This window comes from Lissotriton helveticus, chromosome 1_1 (assembly GCF_964261635.1).
Source record: "Lissotriton helveticus chromosome 1_1, aLisHel1.1, whole genome shotgun sequence".
Taxonomy (NCBI): domain Eukaryota; kingdom Metazoa; phylum Chordata; class Amphibia; order Caudata; family Salamandridae; genus Lissotriton; species Lissotriton helveticus.
In genome coordinates, this window is record NC_136057.1 from 1,723,179,586 (window position 1) to 1,723,194,886 (window position 15,301).

Sequence of the window (15,301 nt, forward strand, 5' to 3'; positions counted from 1 at the left end):
GACGCCCCCTCAGCCCCCTTGACCCTCCAGAACCGGAAGTTGGGTTGGCTCCCGTCCGAGGTGCCACTAAGGGCCCCCGCTCCTACGTGTGGGGGGGGGGGGGCTGCCATTTGCTTTGTAATTAGGACTGTTTAACGATTGAAATGTATTTACAGCCACATCATTATGTCTAAGTTTATTCCTGAACATTAGAGCGATGCCACTAATATTGCCCCTGATAATTCAAACTGGTCAAAGCACTGTACACCCAATTCCACCTGCCTAGATGCTAGTGCACACTGTACGAGTTGCATACTGATGTCGAGTGACTGACATCAGACAGTCTGGGATAAACTTTTAGAGACACCTTTTCTGAGTGCCTTTAAATTTTCAGTACCAACACTACTAGTTTTTTATTCCGCCGTGTGTTTCAAAACAATAACGCTCTGAAAGATGCTTTATCGTGTCTTGGTGTCTTTCAGTTTCTCACACACACAACCAGTTCTATTTAAGTGTTTTTACTCAACAGAGTGTTTTAAAACATTAACGGAAATTAGCTGATAGTACAATGCACGCACTAATAGTATTGGCATGCACTCGAACTGGTAATAGACTCATTAGGCATACTGTAATGTACGGAATGACATGTCTAAATTTAAAAGTGTCCTTGGGTGCTGGTAAATATACACAACTGCCGTTTTTACCCTTGGATTAAGGGGTTTTGTTCCATAAGCGTTTTTGTAATATTTTGAACTCCTAGTTTTATCACGTGTTCTCATTGAATACGCAGTTAACAAGGTTGATGATTAGGACATGCGTCAAACATCGATAACAACCTGCTTAGATATGTTCATGAGCATGCTAGACATTGTATTAGTAATCTACACAAAGAGATGGAGGGTAATAGGCATCAGGACAATGTTATGTTATTTCCTAAATCTTACTTATGTTCTTTGAGTGGCTGTGTCCCTGGCCCTAGTCAGTGACACTTGCCAGCTAACTTCTTTACCTTGCACTTTTGCTTGATCTGGGAATAGTTTTTAACTGATACTATGGGAACCTGTGTAATTTTTTTTTCACTATGACCTATGTCTTTGACACAGTGCTTAATCCCCTTACTTACAGAGTGGTGCCCCTCCCCCGAGCTGTCGCCAGGTTGATGTGACGCGATTTATCCGTACACAGTGGGTAAGCTACCACTTTATTTTGTTGTTCTGTCAATGTAATATGACCAAAGTTGACAACGATGTCCCACCTGGTCACTTGAATAATCTGTTTGTCTGAAGGGTTCCATTGTTTGATCTCCTCTGTCGTGTTATGTCATTTACAGGGACGACCAGTAAATCGAATACGCCAAACATGGGATTACTGGTTCTGTATAGTAACAATATTGTTGTTTTGTATTTGCGGTCACGTTTTTTGTCAACACTTTTTTTATCGCAGTAGCACATAGTATCTTTTGGTCCTGATGAAAACCGCAACACCTTACAGCAGAGATCTTCAAACTTTTGTCGCTGAGCCCCCCATCTATACCTTTTTAATCGCCGAGCCCTCCCTAACCGGCTACCACATGACAAAAAAGTTCTGGAAGCTGGTATTCTGCATCATTGCAGGCCATTCCCTCCTGAAGAGCCCAGGTTGTAAGGGCAAATAATATTAAATAAAGAGCTCCACTTCCAACCTTGAGCACCACCTGGAAACTGGAGTGCCGACAACATTTTGGAATACATTTTTTGCAGTTGTATATAGCGCGAACATGACCCGGCGGTATTGGAGCGCTTTACAGGAGCATCTTTTACATTACACTAGTACATAATAATTTTTTGTAAGCAAGGGCGATAAAGTGATTTTCCCGGAATCACATGATGTTGAGCAGACACCAAGCATTGAACTTGTTCCCCAGCTCCATAGTCATCAGCTGTGGCTGTTGCGCCACATCCTTGCCCTAGACAAGATAACAGAACAAACATTGGCAAAGCCAATAGGTCTCGGCAATAAGATAGCAATCGGCGATGGCAATGTTAGTGCATTTGTGTATGGCTCAGGGGCTGTTTTTATTGATATACACAAATGTATTACCACTGATTGCTGGGACCATTTGGCTTTGCCAATGCTTGTTTCAGAAACAGGAAACATGGCTGGAGTTGTTCTCACTGAAGGCAAGTCCCTTTTGGAGGGGGAAGGAATGGCCTTTTCAGCACAGAGCAGCCCACACATGCACAGCTAGATTGTCACAATCCCTCAGCAGAGGAAGCCCTCTTGCCTACACAGAGGGATGTTCACAACCCCTCGGAGGAGCCAAGGCAAACTCCCACTCTGGCACAGAGTGCCAGGCTATGTTACAAATTGGTAGGCAGGGGGGTTATTAGCATATTGAGTTTAGTCACAAGAGGCAAATGGGAAGAGAGCCCAGACTGAGCGAGGGGGTAGCAGGTTAGTTACAGAAAGGTGAAAGAGAGACCCTAACAAAAACCAAGAGGATGCAGTGTGGGCCCAGTGTGTGCCTAGCATGGGCTGCATTTCAACAACTATGAGTGACACTTTCTTGCAAGCAAAATCAAGCAATGAAGATGAAAGAAACATAAGTATCAGGAATCACAGCCATTTGAGCAACGAGAAACTCTAAGATCATCTTAAAACTGCTGCAAAGCACCAGAAATGGAAGGGCAAAATCAAGTGCAGAGTTTCAGTCTAGACTCCAGGCCGATCTCTGTCCCACGTGGTAGCGGGCCGAGTCTGTGCTGAAGCAAATTGAATGTGAGAGTCCCCAAAATGGATCTTTCCCTGCTGCCTTATAATTTATACCATGTCAGCTGACTCGCGGACTCGACAGAGCCGTCGGAGACAGCACCGGGCAAGTCTCAGGAGAGGCACACAAAGTTGATAGCCAGCTAGGCTGTTGAGGCAGGAGTAATAGCAAGCATGCCCCAGGCTTCCTAACTTGAGGTTCATTTTAAAAACAAATACCCCAGCAGTAGGCACCCACATAGAATTCTGACACCTCCCCCACCCCTGATAACAAATATACCTGATCCGACGTCTGTATTAAATAAGAAGAACAGTGGATTTCCTAGACTCGCATTTGCCGTTTCCTTATAAAAACTGATGCGCACAATGGCTCTGCAACGTAAGGTCGCCTTGCCGCCAAAGTAAGGAATAGGCAGAGTGGGGGCTCACGGTGTACTGGAACCAGAAAATAAACTGCCTCTGTAACCAGTTTACAATGGTATGTAAATATGCAAATGGTCTTTAAAGACTTGTGAAAGTCGGGCGTGCCGGAGCTAAGACTCCAGACACTGCCCAGCCGAGCCCACAGCCGCTCGAGCTGCATCAACCCAGGCAGAGACTCACGACGCGAGGGGCTGAAGCGCTTTCAGACTAAAAGGCATTGCAGGCCTGGAAGCAACAATGAAAGGTGAAGTGGTAGGGTGGAGTGCGCACCCAACCTGAGGGGATGCCGCACCCCCCCCCCCCCCATCCAGGAGGGCGTGCCCCACAGTTTGAAGACCTATGCCTTACAAGGTCCTTGAGGCTGAAACATGTAGACTCCTTCATGTGCACCACACACAGGTATTATTTTAAACTGCAGGTGCTCTGTTTTTAATCCTGGCGCCAGGAACAAACCAATAAAGTCTATATTGCTCCTGTTAGTTAGTTTTAATATCACTTACTCACATGTTTTTCTCTTTAAGTTCCGCACTGCGCCCGCCGCCCAACTCATTCAGTTGTCTTCTCGGCTGCAGGATTTATTATATCCTAAATAGTGTAAGAATAAAAAACATCCCTGAGCTCCTCCCTCACAGTGAGGGGGTAGTAGCCCCTGGCGGGGCTAGGGCTTCCCGTCAAGAGGAGAATCCCAGATGATAAAGCATGCCACCTCGATGGGTGATGGGATTACATCCTAATTAAGGGATTCCCTTAATAGCACTTTGAGATCATCTTTGCTGTCTCTTTTTCAGGCATACGTGTATTCTCAGACCAGAGTATTTGGTGTGTTTAATCATTATTGTATAGGGATCCAATCCTTGCTAGTGTTTACATTCCCTAGGACCCCCCTAAACTGTGTTGTTTTATTAGCCTAGGCTTCCCATGCAGTTCTTTGCGTCTGCTCATTTATTACTAAGATTTGGGATTGTAAACTAGTCTGACCAAGAACATTGTTAAAGTTACATAAGTTACTTACATCCTGATTGCAAGGTGTTCTATACTGGCAAGGTGGAAACTCTGCACTGGTAAATAATGGTACCATGCATCAGCACCCCACCGGTAGGGTGCAATTACGAGTCAAACACCAAGGCAGTCATTCTTTGTTGCACAGTACAGGGGACAAGGTTACCGTGGGTTAAATCTACTCAGTATTGTACAACTACAAGCTAAATCCTAAAGAAAGAGCATTTACTACTTAAGACCGATTTTTCCGGTTGTAAATTCACATGGAATTTCAAGGTCAATGGTGTTTCAACACATACATTGACCACCTGCTTTGATCAGGTGGTAAAAAATGCAGGGACCTCTGGGTGGAGTGAAGGGTGAGAGAGGGGACGGGGATGAGGGAAGAGGGAGGTGTTTTCTGACAGGGAGGAGCATTGTATGCTCTCCGCTGTCTGAAAGAAAATGGGGAAATAGACTTGGCTGCTGCAGCAGCCAAAGTCTCATGCGATTTTACTGTTTGAAACAACCACATGTTAACATCTAGTCTCGTTCTCCCACTCTCATAAAACCAAGGGGCAAATTTATGGGGATTTGGCGTAGGGCAGCACAGCAAGTCACCTTGCTACACTGCCCTACGTCAAAATTAAAGGGCAGGAATGCACTTTATTTATCTAAAACTGTGCATTCCTGTCTTTTCCTCCTACTACGTTGGCTCCATTTCGACAACCTTACACCATTTTTGATTTGATTTGATTTGATGCGGATTTATATAGCGCGAATTGCTGCCCGGAGGCGTCCAAGCGCTGTGAATACCATATGGTGCAAGGGTGTCGGTGCTATCTACAGGTATTTTGTTGAGCAGGAAGGGGCACCTTCCTGAACAAAAATAATCCTGAGGCTTTTTCCTCTTTCTATGAAACAGGAGACAATGAGGAAAAAAATAAAGTTATTTCTCCTTGTTGCACCGTGCCCCACCTGGGGAGGAGTAGGGTTTTGGTGCATCCTGAGGTTTATATGGTCTTGTAAATCTGGGGAATAGACCAAATCCATGAGTGTTGCGTAGGAACACCTACTATGACGCCCATGGCATGCCTCCACAGTGCAGAGTAAGACAATGCAGCGAATTGCGCTACGTTGCATTACTCCATAGCTATAATGCCATTCACAGCGATGCAAAGTAGCTTTGCGTGGCAGCCATACATATGATTTTGTGGTTAGCCCCGCTGAATCGTCACAAAAAGTGATGCTACATCAGCAAAAGGGGCTCATAATATGCCCCCAGGAGTTGAAGAACGGACCCGCTTGGATTCTGGAGTGAAATTCCATGAGGTAATTCCACTCCACCTGACTCATAATGAGGGCTTAAATGGGGAATAACTGTACTGAACTGGTTTTACTGACCGAATTTCTGCTCAGAATTGTCATTTCCATGGTGCAAGATGCAGACATTTACCACCTGCCTGGAGAAGGGGGTAAATGTCTTTAGGACTCTGGGGCGAAGTAGCGAGGGCGGGCGGTCAGGGGTAGGAAAGGAGGGTTGGAGAATGGGACAGCGCTGCAAGTCATGTAGAGCATTAAATGCTCCCCTCTGCTTTGGTACAAGGAAATGCATGTGCCAGAGACTGGGTGCCAAGCTGTACAGCAGCCCATTTCCTAAGGTGTTATTATAAGCTGAAATTTCAATCCGGTTAAATCGAATCTGGTATTCCCTTGGAAATCCTGCGGCTGAAATTTCGGCCATAATATAATTGTCTGGAGTGAAATTCGACATGGGAATTCTGCTCTGCACAAATTGTAACAAGTCTGAAACTTTTACTCCAGCGACATTCTTAACTTCCTACATCTATCAATTATGTCTGCCTCGCATCCTGATCTAGATGTAGCGCTATAACCACCCAGTTATGCTATCAAATATGAATGAAGAAGCATGCAAGGGGTCTTGCCCAAGAAGGCCAGGAGCCGGGGAAAGGCTTGCACATAGCCGTTTGCTTCAACAAACCTTACATTCGTGGTCAAGCCATTAGTGTAATGTGGTCCATGGACTGCTATTCTTGGAGTTGTTTATATAATATTGTTATTCGGGCACTATAATTACTTAGACCATACCACATTATCAGTTATTTTATTTAATATTTCTTTTATGTTTCTTATATTGTGCTCTTGAGACCATGGCCTATGTAATGGAGGTGGGTCTTCATGATGAGCCCACAGGTCATATGGGCGTCTATGTGTTGTAGGCAACGTGGAACATAAGAATCTTTGGGGACAAAGTTGCAAAGGGATGACATCTCAATATGCACAGATCACCCATGAAACCATTTGTACTTAGAATAATGGCTTATTAGGTGCTCAAGTTCTCTGATCAATTGATAGCACTATTTTCAGGTTAGTCAGTTCTGGAGTAACATGTACATTAATCGGGTGACACATTGTTGGAACTGAGGTGGACCATTCACATATGGTGGGCATTTTCCACACTGCATAGGAAGACTTCACATGCAGAAACCTCTTTTCAGCCCTCTTTGTGGCTTGCAGAAAATGTCCAAGATCTCGTGAGATGAAGTCGCCTTTGGTGAAGGTGTGTACACTGATTACTTTTCTCTGCTTCTTAATAGGCAAGTCAATACAGTAATGCATTATGCTGTTTACATGCTCTTTATTTGAGTAAAATTCAAATGTAGTCCCAAAGTACAAGAACTGGCAGCAGAGCCTTGGTTTGCTCTTGCCACCCAAGAAGTAAAGTTTCTGCCATTCCCATATCGCTTTTACCAAGACAAATTACGTTTTTAATTCAAGAAACTTGAGTAAAAGTACGGTTTGCGTACGCTGAAGAAAATGCAGGTGTATGGTCGTTAGAAAACCAATCCTTTGCGTTTGAATTTGCTGGACCAATTGCAGGGCTTTAGAAAAAGATAGCTGAAGTGTACAGGCTATCAAATGGCCTGAAACGAACATTGATGGAAGCACTGAGAATTGAAGGACCCTTTCCTATCAAAGGTCAGAAAGCTTGAAAGCATTAACTAATTACTTATGGCCTAATAAACGTAACACACTGTGGGGGTGGGGCAGTTAGGGGTGTGAGGAGGGATAATATGGCCCTGCGAACAGAAGGCCCTGGGTGGACATTGATGAAGAACAACTGACTTAAAAGCCAGTGCTATATATTGCTGTGAGTCCACACCTCCTTCCGATAGTAGCTCTTGCTTACGCAGTGCAGAGCTAAGTAAAATTGGCAAACGAATCTGCACATAAACATTTTTACCTAGCAGACACAATTCTAAACATGGCTTGAAGGAAAACGCAATGAACAGTCACAGAATATTTTCAGAAATGCCAAAGCAGCATTTCCCCATTAAAGCAATAATGGCAGATAATATGTTTTGTGCAGTCGTATTCCTAGCTCTGTATTAGAGTATATGGACTTTATTTTCATAATTTAATTTCTGAAGTTTGCTCTGGTGGTAGAAGATGACATCTGCATACTAGAGCTACTTCCACCTCCGGAGGCAAATCCTCTTGCACCGGAAGCAGTCATACTGCCCCCTACTGCACCGTAACTTCCTCCCCCTGCACCATAGGTACCCCCTCCTGCACTGAAACTACCCCCTCCTGCATTGAAACTACCACTTCCTATGTTGATACCGCCTCCAGTGCTGAAGTTGCCTCCGCCTCCACCACCCATCCCCATATTTGGAAAACCAACTCCGCTTCTGGCTCCAAAGCCATATGCACCTCCATCGCCGAGTACACTGCTGCTGCCACCAAAGCCCATACCACTGCTGCTACCTAGGCCGCCAGCACTGCTGCCCAGCGCACCGCTGCCACCCAAAAAGCTCACACCTCCTCCTCCAGATCTGACCAGAGCTGAAAAGTAAAGAAATTCAAAATTGTTAGTTTGTTCAATTGGAGGCTAAGCATTCCATAAATAAATTACAAAGGAGAAGGTCAAACTGAACAACAGCAAATTACTCACAGATGGTCATAGGCGCAGTTCCATGCAGCCTGCAAAAAGACAAAGAAAGGAGCGCATAAAAAGGAAGGTTATACACAATACATTCCTACTTAGTTCTATTTAGAGTGGACAGTATAGTATTTTTTTTCCTGTCCATCACCACTAGAAACAAACATTTACAATGCAATGGTCTCGTCTTTCTTAAAGTTAGAGCTATTAGCATTGCAAATGTAATTTTTTTTTTAAACCGATAAATATATGGTATTGTCATTTACAATGGCAATAGGTAAGCATTAGAGAGTAGTAGAGAGTAATCGCTTAATCTCTCGCAAATACGAGACCTATTGCATTTGCACCCACACACACACACACAGCCACACACAAATAACCCCCCACACACACAGAGCCCCCCACACACAGATCCCCACGCACACACAGCGCCCCCCCACACACACAGCCACACACACACACAGCCACACACACACACAGAGCCACACACACACACACACACAGCCACACACACACACAGAGCCACACACAGAGCCACAAACACACACAGAGCCACACACACATAGCCACACACACAGAGCCACACACACACATACACGCTAGCTCTAAAGTAATTGAAGTGAAGTGCTGATCTTCTATACCTAGTTTTATTTGTTTTATATCTCGCATTGAGGTACATACACTTTGTATTGTCAGAACTGTCTCCAGCTAAGACCAATCAACTGTTTTACATGATTATATTCTTTCACATGCACAACCAGGGGGGCAGAGGCAAGAAAAATGAGCACAATCAGTGGGGCAGAGGCAAGAAAAGCCAGTACAATCAGGGAACAGAGGCAAGAAAAACGAGCACAATCAGGGAGCAGGGGCAGGAAAAACGAGCACAATGAGGGGGCAGAAGGCAAGAAAAACGAGCACAATCAGGGAACAGACGCAAGAAAAGCCAGTACAATCAGGGCACAGAGGCAAGAAAAACGAGCACAATCAGGCAACAGAGGCAAGAAAAACGAGCACAATCAGGGGGCAGAAGGCAAGAAAACAGGCACAACCAGGTAACAGAGGCAAGAAAAAAAAAACAAGCACAACCAGGGAACAGAGGCAAGAAAAACAAGCACAACCAGGGGGCAGAGGCACGAAAAACTAGCACAACCAGGGGGCAGAGGCAAGAAAAGCGAGCACAACCAGGAACAGAGGCAAGAAAAACGAGCAAAACCAGGGGGCTGAGGCAAGAAAAGCGAGCACAACCAGGGAACATAGGACAGAAAAACGAGCACAACCAGGGAACAGAGGCAAGAAAAACGAGCACAACCAGGGGGCAGAGGCAAGAAAAGCGAGAGCAACGAGGGAACAGAGGCAAGAAAAAACTAGCACAACCAGGGAACAGAGGCAAGAAAACAAGCACAACCAGGGAACAGAGGAAAGAAAAAACGAGCACAACCAGGGAACAGAGGCGAGAAAACGAGCACAAGCAGGGAAAAGAGGCAAGAAAAACGATCACTACAAGGGAACAGAGGCAAGAAAACGATCACAACCAGGGAACAGAGGCAAGAAAAACGAGCACAATCAGGGGGCAGAAGGCAAGAAAACGGGCACAATCAGGGAACAGAGGCAAGAAAAACGAGCACAACCAGGGAGCAGAGGAAAGAAAAGCGAGCACAACCAGGGGGCAGGGGCAAGAAAAGTGAGCACAACCAGGGGGCAGAGGCAAGAAAAATGAGCACAACCAGGGAACAGAGGCAAGAAAAGCGAGCACAACCAGGGAACAGAGGCAAGAAAAACGAGCACAATCAGGGAACGGAGGCAAGAAAAACGAGCACAACCAGGGGGCAGAGGCAAGAAAACCGAGCACAACCAGGGAACAGAGGCAAGAAAAATGAGCACAACCAAGGGGCAGAGTCAAGAAAAGCGAGCACAACCAGGGAACAGAGGCAAGAAAAGCGAGCACAAGCAGGGAACAGCGGCAAGAAGAGTGAGCACGACCAGGGGGCAAAAGCAAGAAAAAACTAGCACAATCAGGGAACAGAGGCAAGAAAAACAATCACAATCAGGGAACAGAGGCAAGAAAAACGATCACAACCAGGGAACAGAGGCAAGAAAAACTAGCACAACCAGGGAACAGAGGCAAGAAAAACAAGCACAATCAGGGGGCAGAAGGCAAGAACACGGGCATAATCAGGGAACAGAGGCAAGAAACACAGATGGTGTATTAATTTTGAGTAGTGTGGAGCAGTGCTAAAGCAGGGTGAATACCTATTCTACACTTCTGAAGAGCCTAGAACGCACCTGCTTAAACCACCCTCACTATGCAACCTCTCCGAGCCCCAGTGGTGTCCTGCTACTACACCAGTTCCCCATGCACCCACACATGATGCTATGTGATTTACGCCTTCACTTTCGCATCCCTTCGGCCTCGGGTGCCACTGGATCCGCCGTGATCTCAGTCTAGTCTCACGAGGTCTTTAGTTCCGAGGGTCCCGAGGTGCCAGGTTACATCCTTAGACCAATGTCACGAGTTCAACATAAACAGGCTATACCACCACCCCACCATTCACTACCGAGGTTCGGCCCCTTACCTCGTTGCTGGTGCTACAGAACTACTGCCGGCGGCGATCACAAGGAGTACAATTTATGCGGTGAAGGAAGGCTCCACGAGACCCCAAGTCAGGCGAGAAACGATTGAACGCGCGCCGGCACGCAAAGTGCGACAGGAGGCGGCACAATGGGCCAGCTCACGCACACTGCACATGCGCACTGCGGAACTGAGCAACGTGTGCCTCAACAACAGGCTTGCGCAAGGAACAGACGTGCCCCTAGGATTGCGCATGCATGCTCGATGGTCGCACAGTCTCAAACGGTCTCAGAAGCGATAAGGAACAAGCGCTCGCCACTTGCTCTAAGCCCCGTCCTTTTCAGACTGGGGGGCGTGTTTTTCTTTCTCCCCACTTCTCCATTGGCTGGAGGAGAGGAGAGAAAGAAACAAAACAAACACGCCCCTCAATCCGAAAAGGACGGAGCTTAAAGCAAAAAGAGAACGTCACAGAGACCTCTTCTCCAATGGCTGGCCGCCGTTTAGGAGGCCAGCCAATGGAGAAGATAACTTTCCTAGTTATTTATCACCAGCTGTAGTTACAAGTATCCACCACTAACATGTCACCTTCTGAGTTTTATGTCTGAAAGAAAGGGTGCTTTATCACAGCATCTTTAAAAAAAAAAAAACAGTACCAAGCTTTGCTTGATGCCTCTGTAGCCCCCCGAGTATATGAGAAAACCTTCTGAAACATTTGCAGCAAGTTGCATTGCTACAAAGACATTTCGAGAAATGTGTAAAAAGCACCAAAACGTATTGTGATCTGAACACTACAGAGAAAAACGCACTATGCTATGGATAAAATCGGGGAATGTGGTAAAATCCAGGGGTAAATGCTTGGGAGCACCCACATTCCACCCAAGGAACGCTTTCCCACTGCAGAGTAATGCAACACAGCGATTTGCGCTGCATTCCATTACTCTGGATTTATCAAGCCATGTAGAGCCATGCAATGTGACCTTTCATCTCTTAATAAATGTGACAAATGATTTGCATCGCCCTTTTGCCCCTTATGTGGCACAAGTGTTACGCAAAACCTTCATAATATTTCTCTCGGTGTGAAAAGTGAACACACAGTGCTGGTAACAGCCCAAAAAAGTAATTATACAAAATCACAGCTACAGACTATATACAAACTAATTTCAGATCTCTACAATGTTTCTAGAGTTCAGGACATTTTTGAACAGTCCCCTTGATTGCCAGTAGGTGGTGTTGCCGGATCCACATGGCATTGCCCACGCTGGGAGTAACGTGCGAGGTGCCTATATAGTCACCGCCCCAGTGCGCTGACCTCAGTTATTTTTCTGCGCCATTAGCATGGATCTAGACATGCTCCCTCAGTCGTTTTGTGACAGACTCTTTCAACTATTTTGTCAACTTCGACCAGTGTGCCTTTTTTTGTTTCACCCCTTTTGTGGAGTATGTCTCCCAAAAAAAACTGGTTTCAAACCTAGTGGTGCCTTTCACTGGCAGATGTCTGTGACAGACCCCACTTGGTGTGTCTGTGGTGCCTGGAGCAGGACCACGACTCCATGCCTGCCTGGCCCTGCAGACCATGAATCCAAATGTCATCTGTGGAGAAGCGTGGCTCAGTGGTTAGAGGCGGCAGACCCGGAAGCTGAGATCGACCGTGGACCAGGGTTCGGTTCCCTGCCTCGGCGGGTCTCCGGCTCAAAAATTCCACGGACTCGACAATTCTCGCTCTGGTGCCTACTCAACTCACGGGGTCACACTCTGCGACTCTGGGCAATAGCTTGCTTAATCTCCACTACGGCCCCTCGCGGCGGGATGCCTGGCTTTCACCTTGTGGACACCCTGCCGGGGTTTCTCACAGGGGAATACCAGGACGGGTTCCCTAAGCAAGCGCCGGGACGCTCACGGGCAGCTGTGCGCTTTACAAGTCCAGCACATTTACATCTGTGAGTGGGCCATACAGCTCCAGAGTCAACCAGTCATTGTCGAGATCCCAGACTTCTTCTTTAAAGTCCCACAAGAAGAAATCCAAGAAGTCTCAGCGTTCTTCGACATTACAGCGCTGGTTCCATTTATCAGATGAGGTGCTAGAACAATGCCACTAATCCAGACCCGCTCCCAGGTTATCCCTGTGGAACCTGCATTTGATCCTCAGTCAACTTTGCTTTTCCCTGAGCTTCCCAGAGCCCAACAAGAGCATTGAAGATTGCTGGCAATTAGCAAATAAAACTTTGCCTGGTAAACCAAAAGCACATTCTGCTAGAGGGAAGTAGCTGCTTGGATTTTAAATGTCCCTCTTGTAGAAATATTTAAGGTAGCACCTTGGAAATAGTTTTATACCTTCAGTAGAAATTATCGTCTAGATGAAAATGTATAACCTCTTAGTTGAAGCTATTTTCTAAAATGTATTTAAATAACCATTTAGTTTAATTAATTACATACAGAATCCTTCCTTACATTGACAACCGCGACGTAGGGATTTGCTTGCTTATCTAATCTGCATTCATGACTATCAGTGAGAATTCTAAAATGCTAAAGAAAATGTTGCCTGCATGTAATCTTGGTTCTGCATTATAGGTATTCTCACTGAAGGCATGAACAACCCTCCCTTCTCCATGACTGTCAATGTGACACAGCAGTAGCCAAACTTCGTCTCATCCTCTATTGGAGGAGACTGTGGTCTACACCAGAGCTCTCAGGCTATGCGAAAGGCTTCCTTGAATTAATAAGAGCTGATGTTTTACATCGTATCAAATGGCTTTGGGCGGTCAGAGACCTATTATCCGCTATAGGCTTCGCTTGGATGTGGGTTGATCCTGCAAAATGCAAACTTTCCTACTAAGAAGGTGCTGAAGGATCGGTATTGGGAATGGTTCAGGGAGAATAATAAAAGGCAAAGTGAGTCTCTCACCCTCACAAGCCGATTCCTGGAACATAAAGATTGCCCGATGCTGGAACCTTTTTGGGATCTAATCACTAAACCACTGGACCGTAAATTGTATTTTCAGTTTAGGGTGGGCTCACTACCAGTGAGATCACTTACTGCAAAATGGTCCACTAATGGAGTAACCACCTGCCTGGGTTGTGGGTCCTGTAATGAATCCTTGTCCCATTACCTTTTTGTCTGTACGGCTTACGCTGCCCCGCGTCGGATCTGGTTGCTTCCAATTTGTAAGCTACTAGGCACCAGACAGGCATCTGAAGCTGAACGTATCTTGCAGACAGATACATCTCAGGCTTTGGCAATTGCCATGGCTACATTTTTAGGGTGGGCTTGGGTATTGAGGGCTCGCATGATATCTTAGAGCGTGATTGAATAACAAAACGATTGGAATTAATTAGCTTACTGCTGTGAAGGGTGGGTCTTGATAGCAAATATTAATGCCTACAACCCATAATATACCAAATGTAAGAAGGTCGTGTGAACTGCTTTTTGTATTTCTGAATGTGGTGCGTTTTGTACATATCTTAATTGTGCAATGTACATTTTTAAGGCGTGTTTTAAAACTTTTTCTTATCATGAGTAAATTTAGCACAAGAGAGACATAAAATTAGGAGTCCCCTTGGGGGTCAATCTTGGCTTGTGTATTTTCCTTTTTAGCTTTTACCCATGATCTGTATAAATATGGACATTGGATTTGTCTTCCTTCTTATTATCTATTTAAATTACGCTTTTCCTTCAACTGCTGTTTTATGTATAGCATTATTCTGTATTTTTTACAAATGCTTTTATGACTGTAAATTGTCGAATAAATGATAGTTCATCTCTTTGCCATGATTTTAGGATATTCAGCGTATGTGTCTTCCTTGTACCTAGTGCTTAAGTTCTCATAAGCATCATGTATTCTTTTCCCTCTTGCACAGGTTTTTCACTTGCTGCACTTTCTACATTCTTTCCTGGTTGTTTATTACCTATAAAACCAGTGGAGTCTAAGTTATTTCCGACTTCTTGAGCATGTTCTTGTTGTGCATTTTTCTTGCCTCAATTACAAAGGGGTGGGGCAGTGCTGGGCACGTACGAGATAATGAAAATATATATATAAAACAGGACTTAAACAGGACTTACCGGCCCCTGCCTTGCTCCTCTGCTAATGTCCCAATTCCCGATCGCAGTCCACAGACTGGTGCACCCTGCGCAGACTCCCAAATGCCAATCCAGACGCTGCTCTCATGCTGGGAATACTATTACTCAGCATGAGAGAAGTGCTGGATTGGTCTGAGCAGCCTGGTTTGGCGCACAGACAGGTCCTGGGAGCCTGTGTTTGTTCCCCACCTGGCTGTGCAACACAGCTCACGTTGGAGAAATGCTTAGGGCTCGATTATAATATTGGAGAAACTGTGGCATGGTGGTGCAAACCACTGCGCCACCGCTTCGCTGATGGTCGTCCCCGCCCGCCAGATTACGACTTTTTAGTAGGCTGGCGGGTGGCTTGGAGGTGCCTCTTTTGAAGGCTGCGGTGCCTGTAGCCCCTCTTTGTTCCCTTTCCAACAAGGTTCACATGGAAGAAGAACCTCCATGTAAACCCTGGAGGGAGGAAACTCGCAATATGGTTGCCGTTACCACGACGTTCCCGCCAAGCATATCGCAGCCCCTGACCGCTGCTCTAAAGCCATTGTGGACCCAGGGCGGTCTGACCGCCCAACTCCTA

General features: G+C 45.7%; 1 protein-coding gene and 1 long non-coding RNA gene across 2 annotated transcripts in view; one reads left to right on the plus strand and one right to left on the minus strand.

Moving 5' to 3' along the window:
* The window catches only part of LOC144833258 (uncharacterized), a 310,988-nt gene that overhangs the window by 44,906 nt on the left and 250,781 nt on the right, over nucleotides 1-15,301 (plus strand). Inside the window, exon 2 of the long non-coding RNA XR_013610964.1 lies at nucleotides 1,105-1,167. This is a non-coding gene — a long non-coding RNA (uncharacterized LOC144833258). The remainder of the gene's footprint in view (nucleotides 1-1,104; nucleotides 1,168-15,301) is intronic.
* LOC144833210 (keratin, type II cytoskeletal cochleal-like) overlaps nucleotides 6,768-15,301 on the minus strand; it is a 157,905-nt gene continuing 149,371 nt past the window's right edge. The window contains exons 8-9 of the mRNA XM_078689150.1: nucleotides 8,105-8,133; nucleotides 6,768-7,995 (exon numbers count right to left, since the gene is read on the minus strand). Of these exons, the coding sequence (XP_078545276.1) occupies nucleotides 7,568-7,995; nucleotides 8,105-8,133 (457 nt within the window). The 3' untranslated portion in view covers nucleotides 6,768-7,567. The remainder of the gene's footprint in view (nucleotides 7,996-8,104; nucleotides 8,134-15,301) is intronic.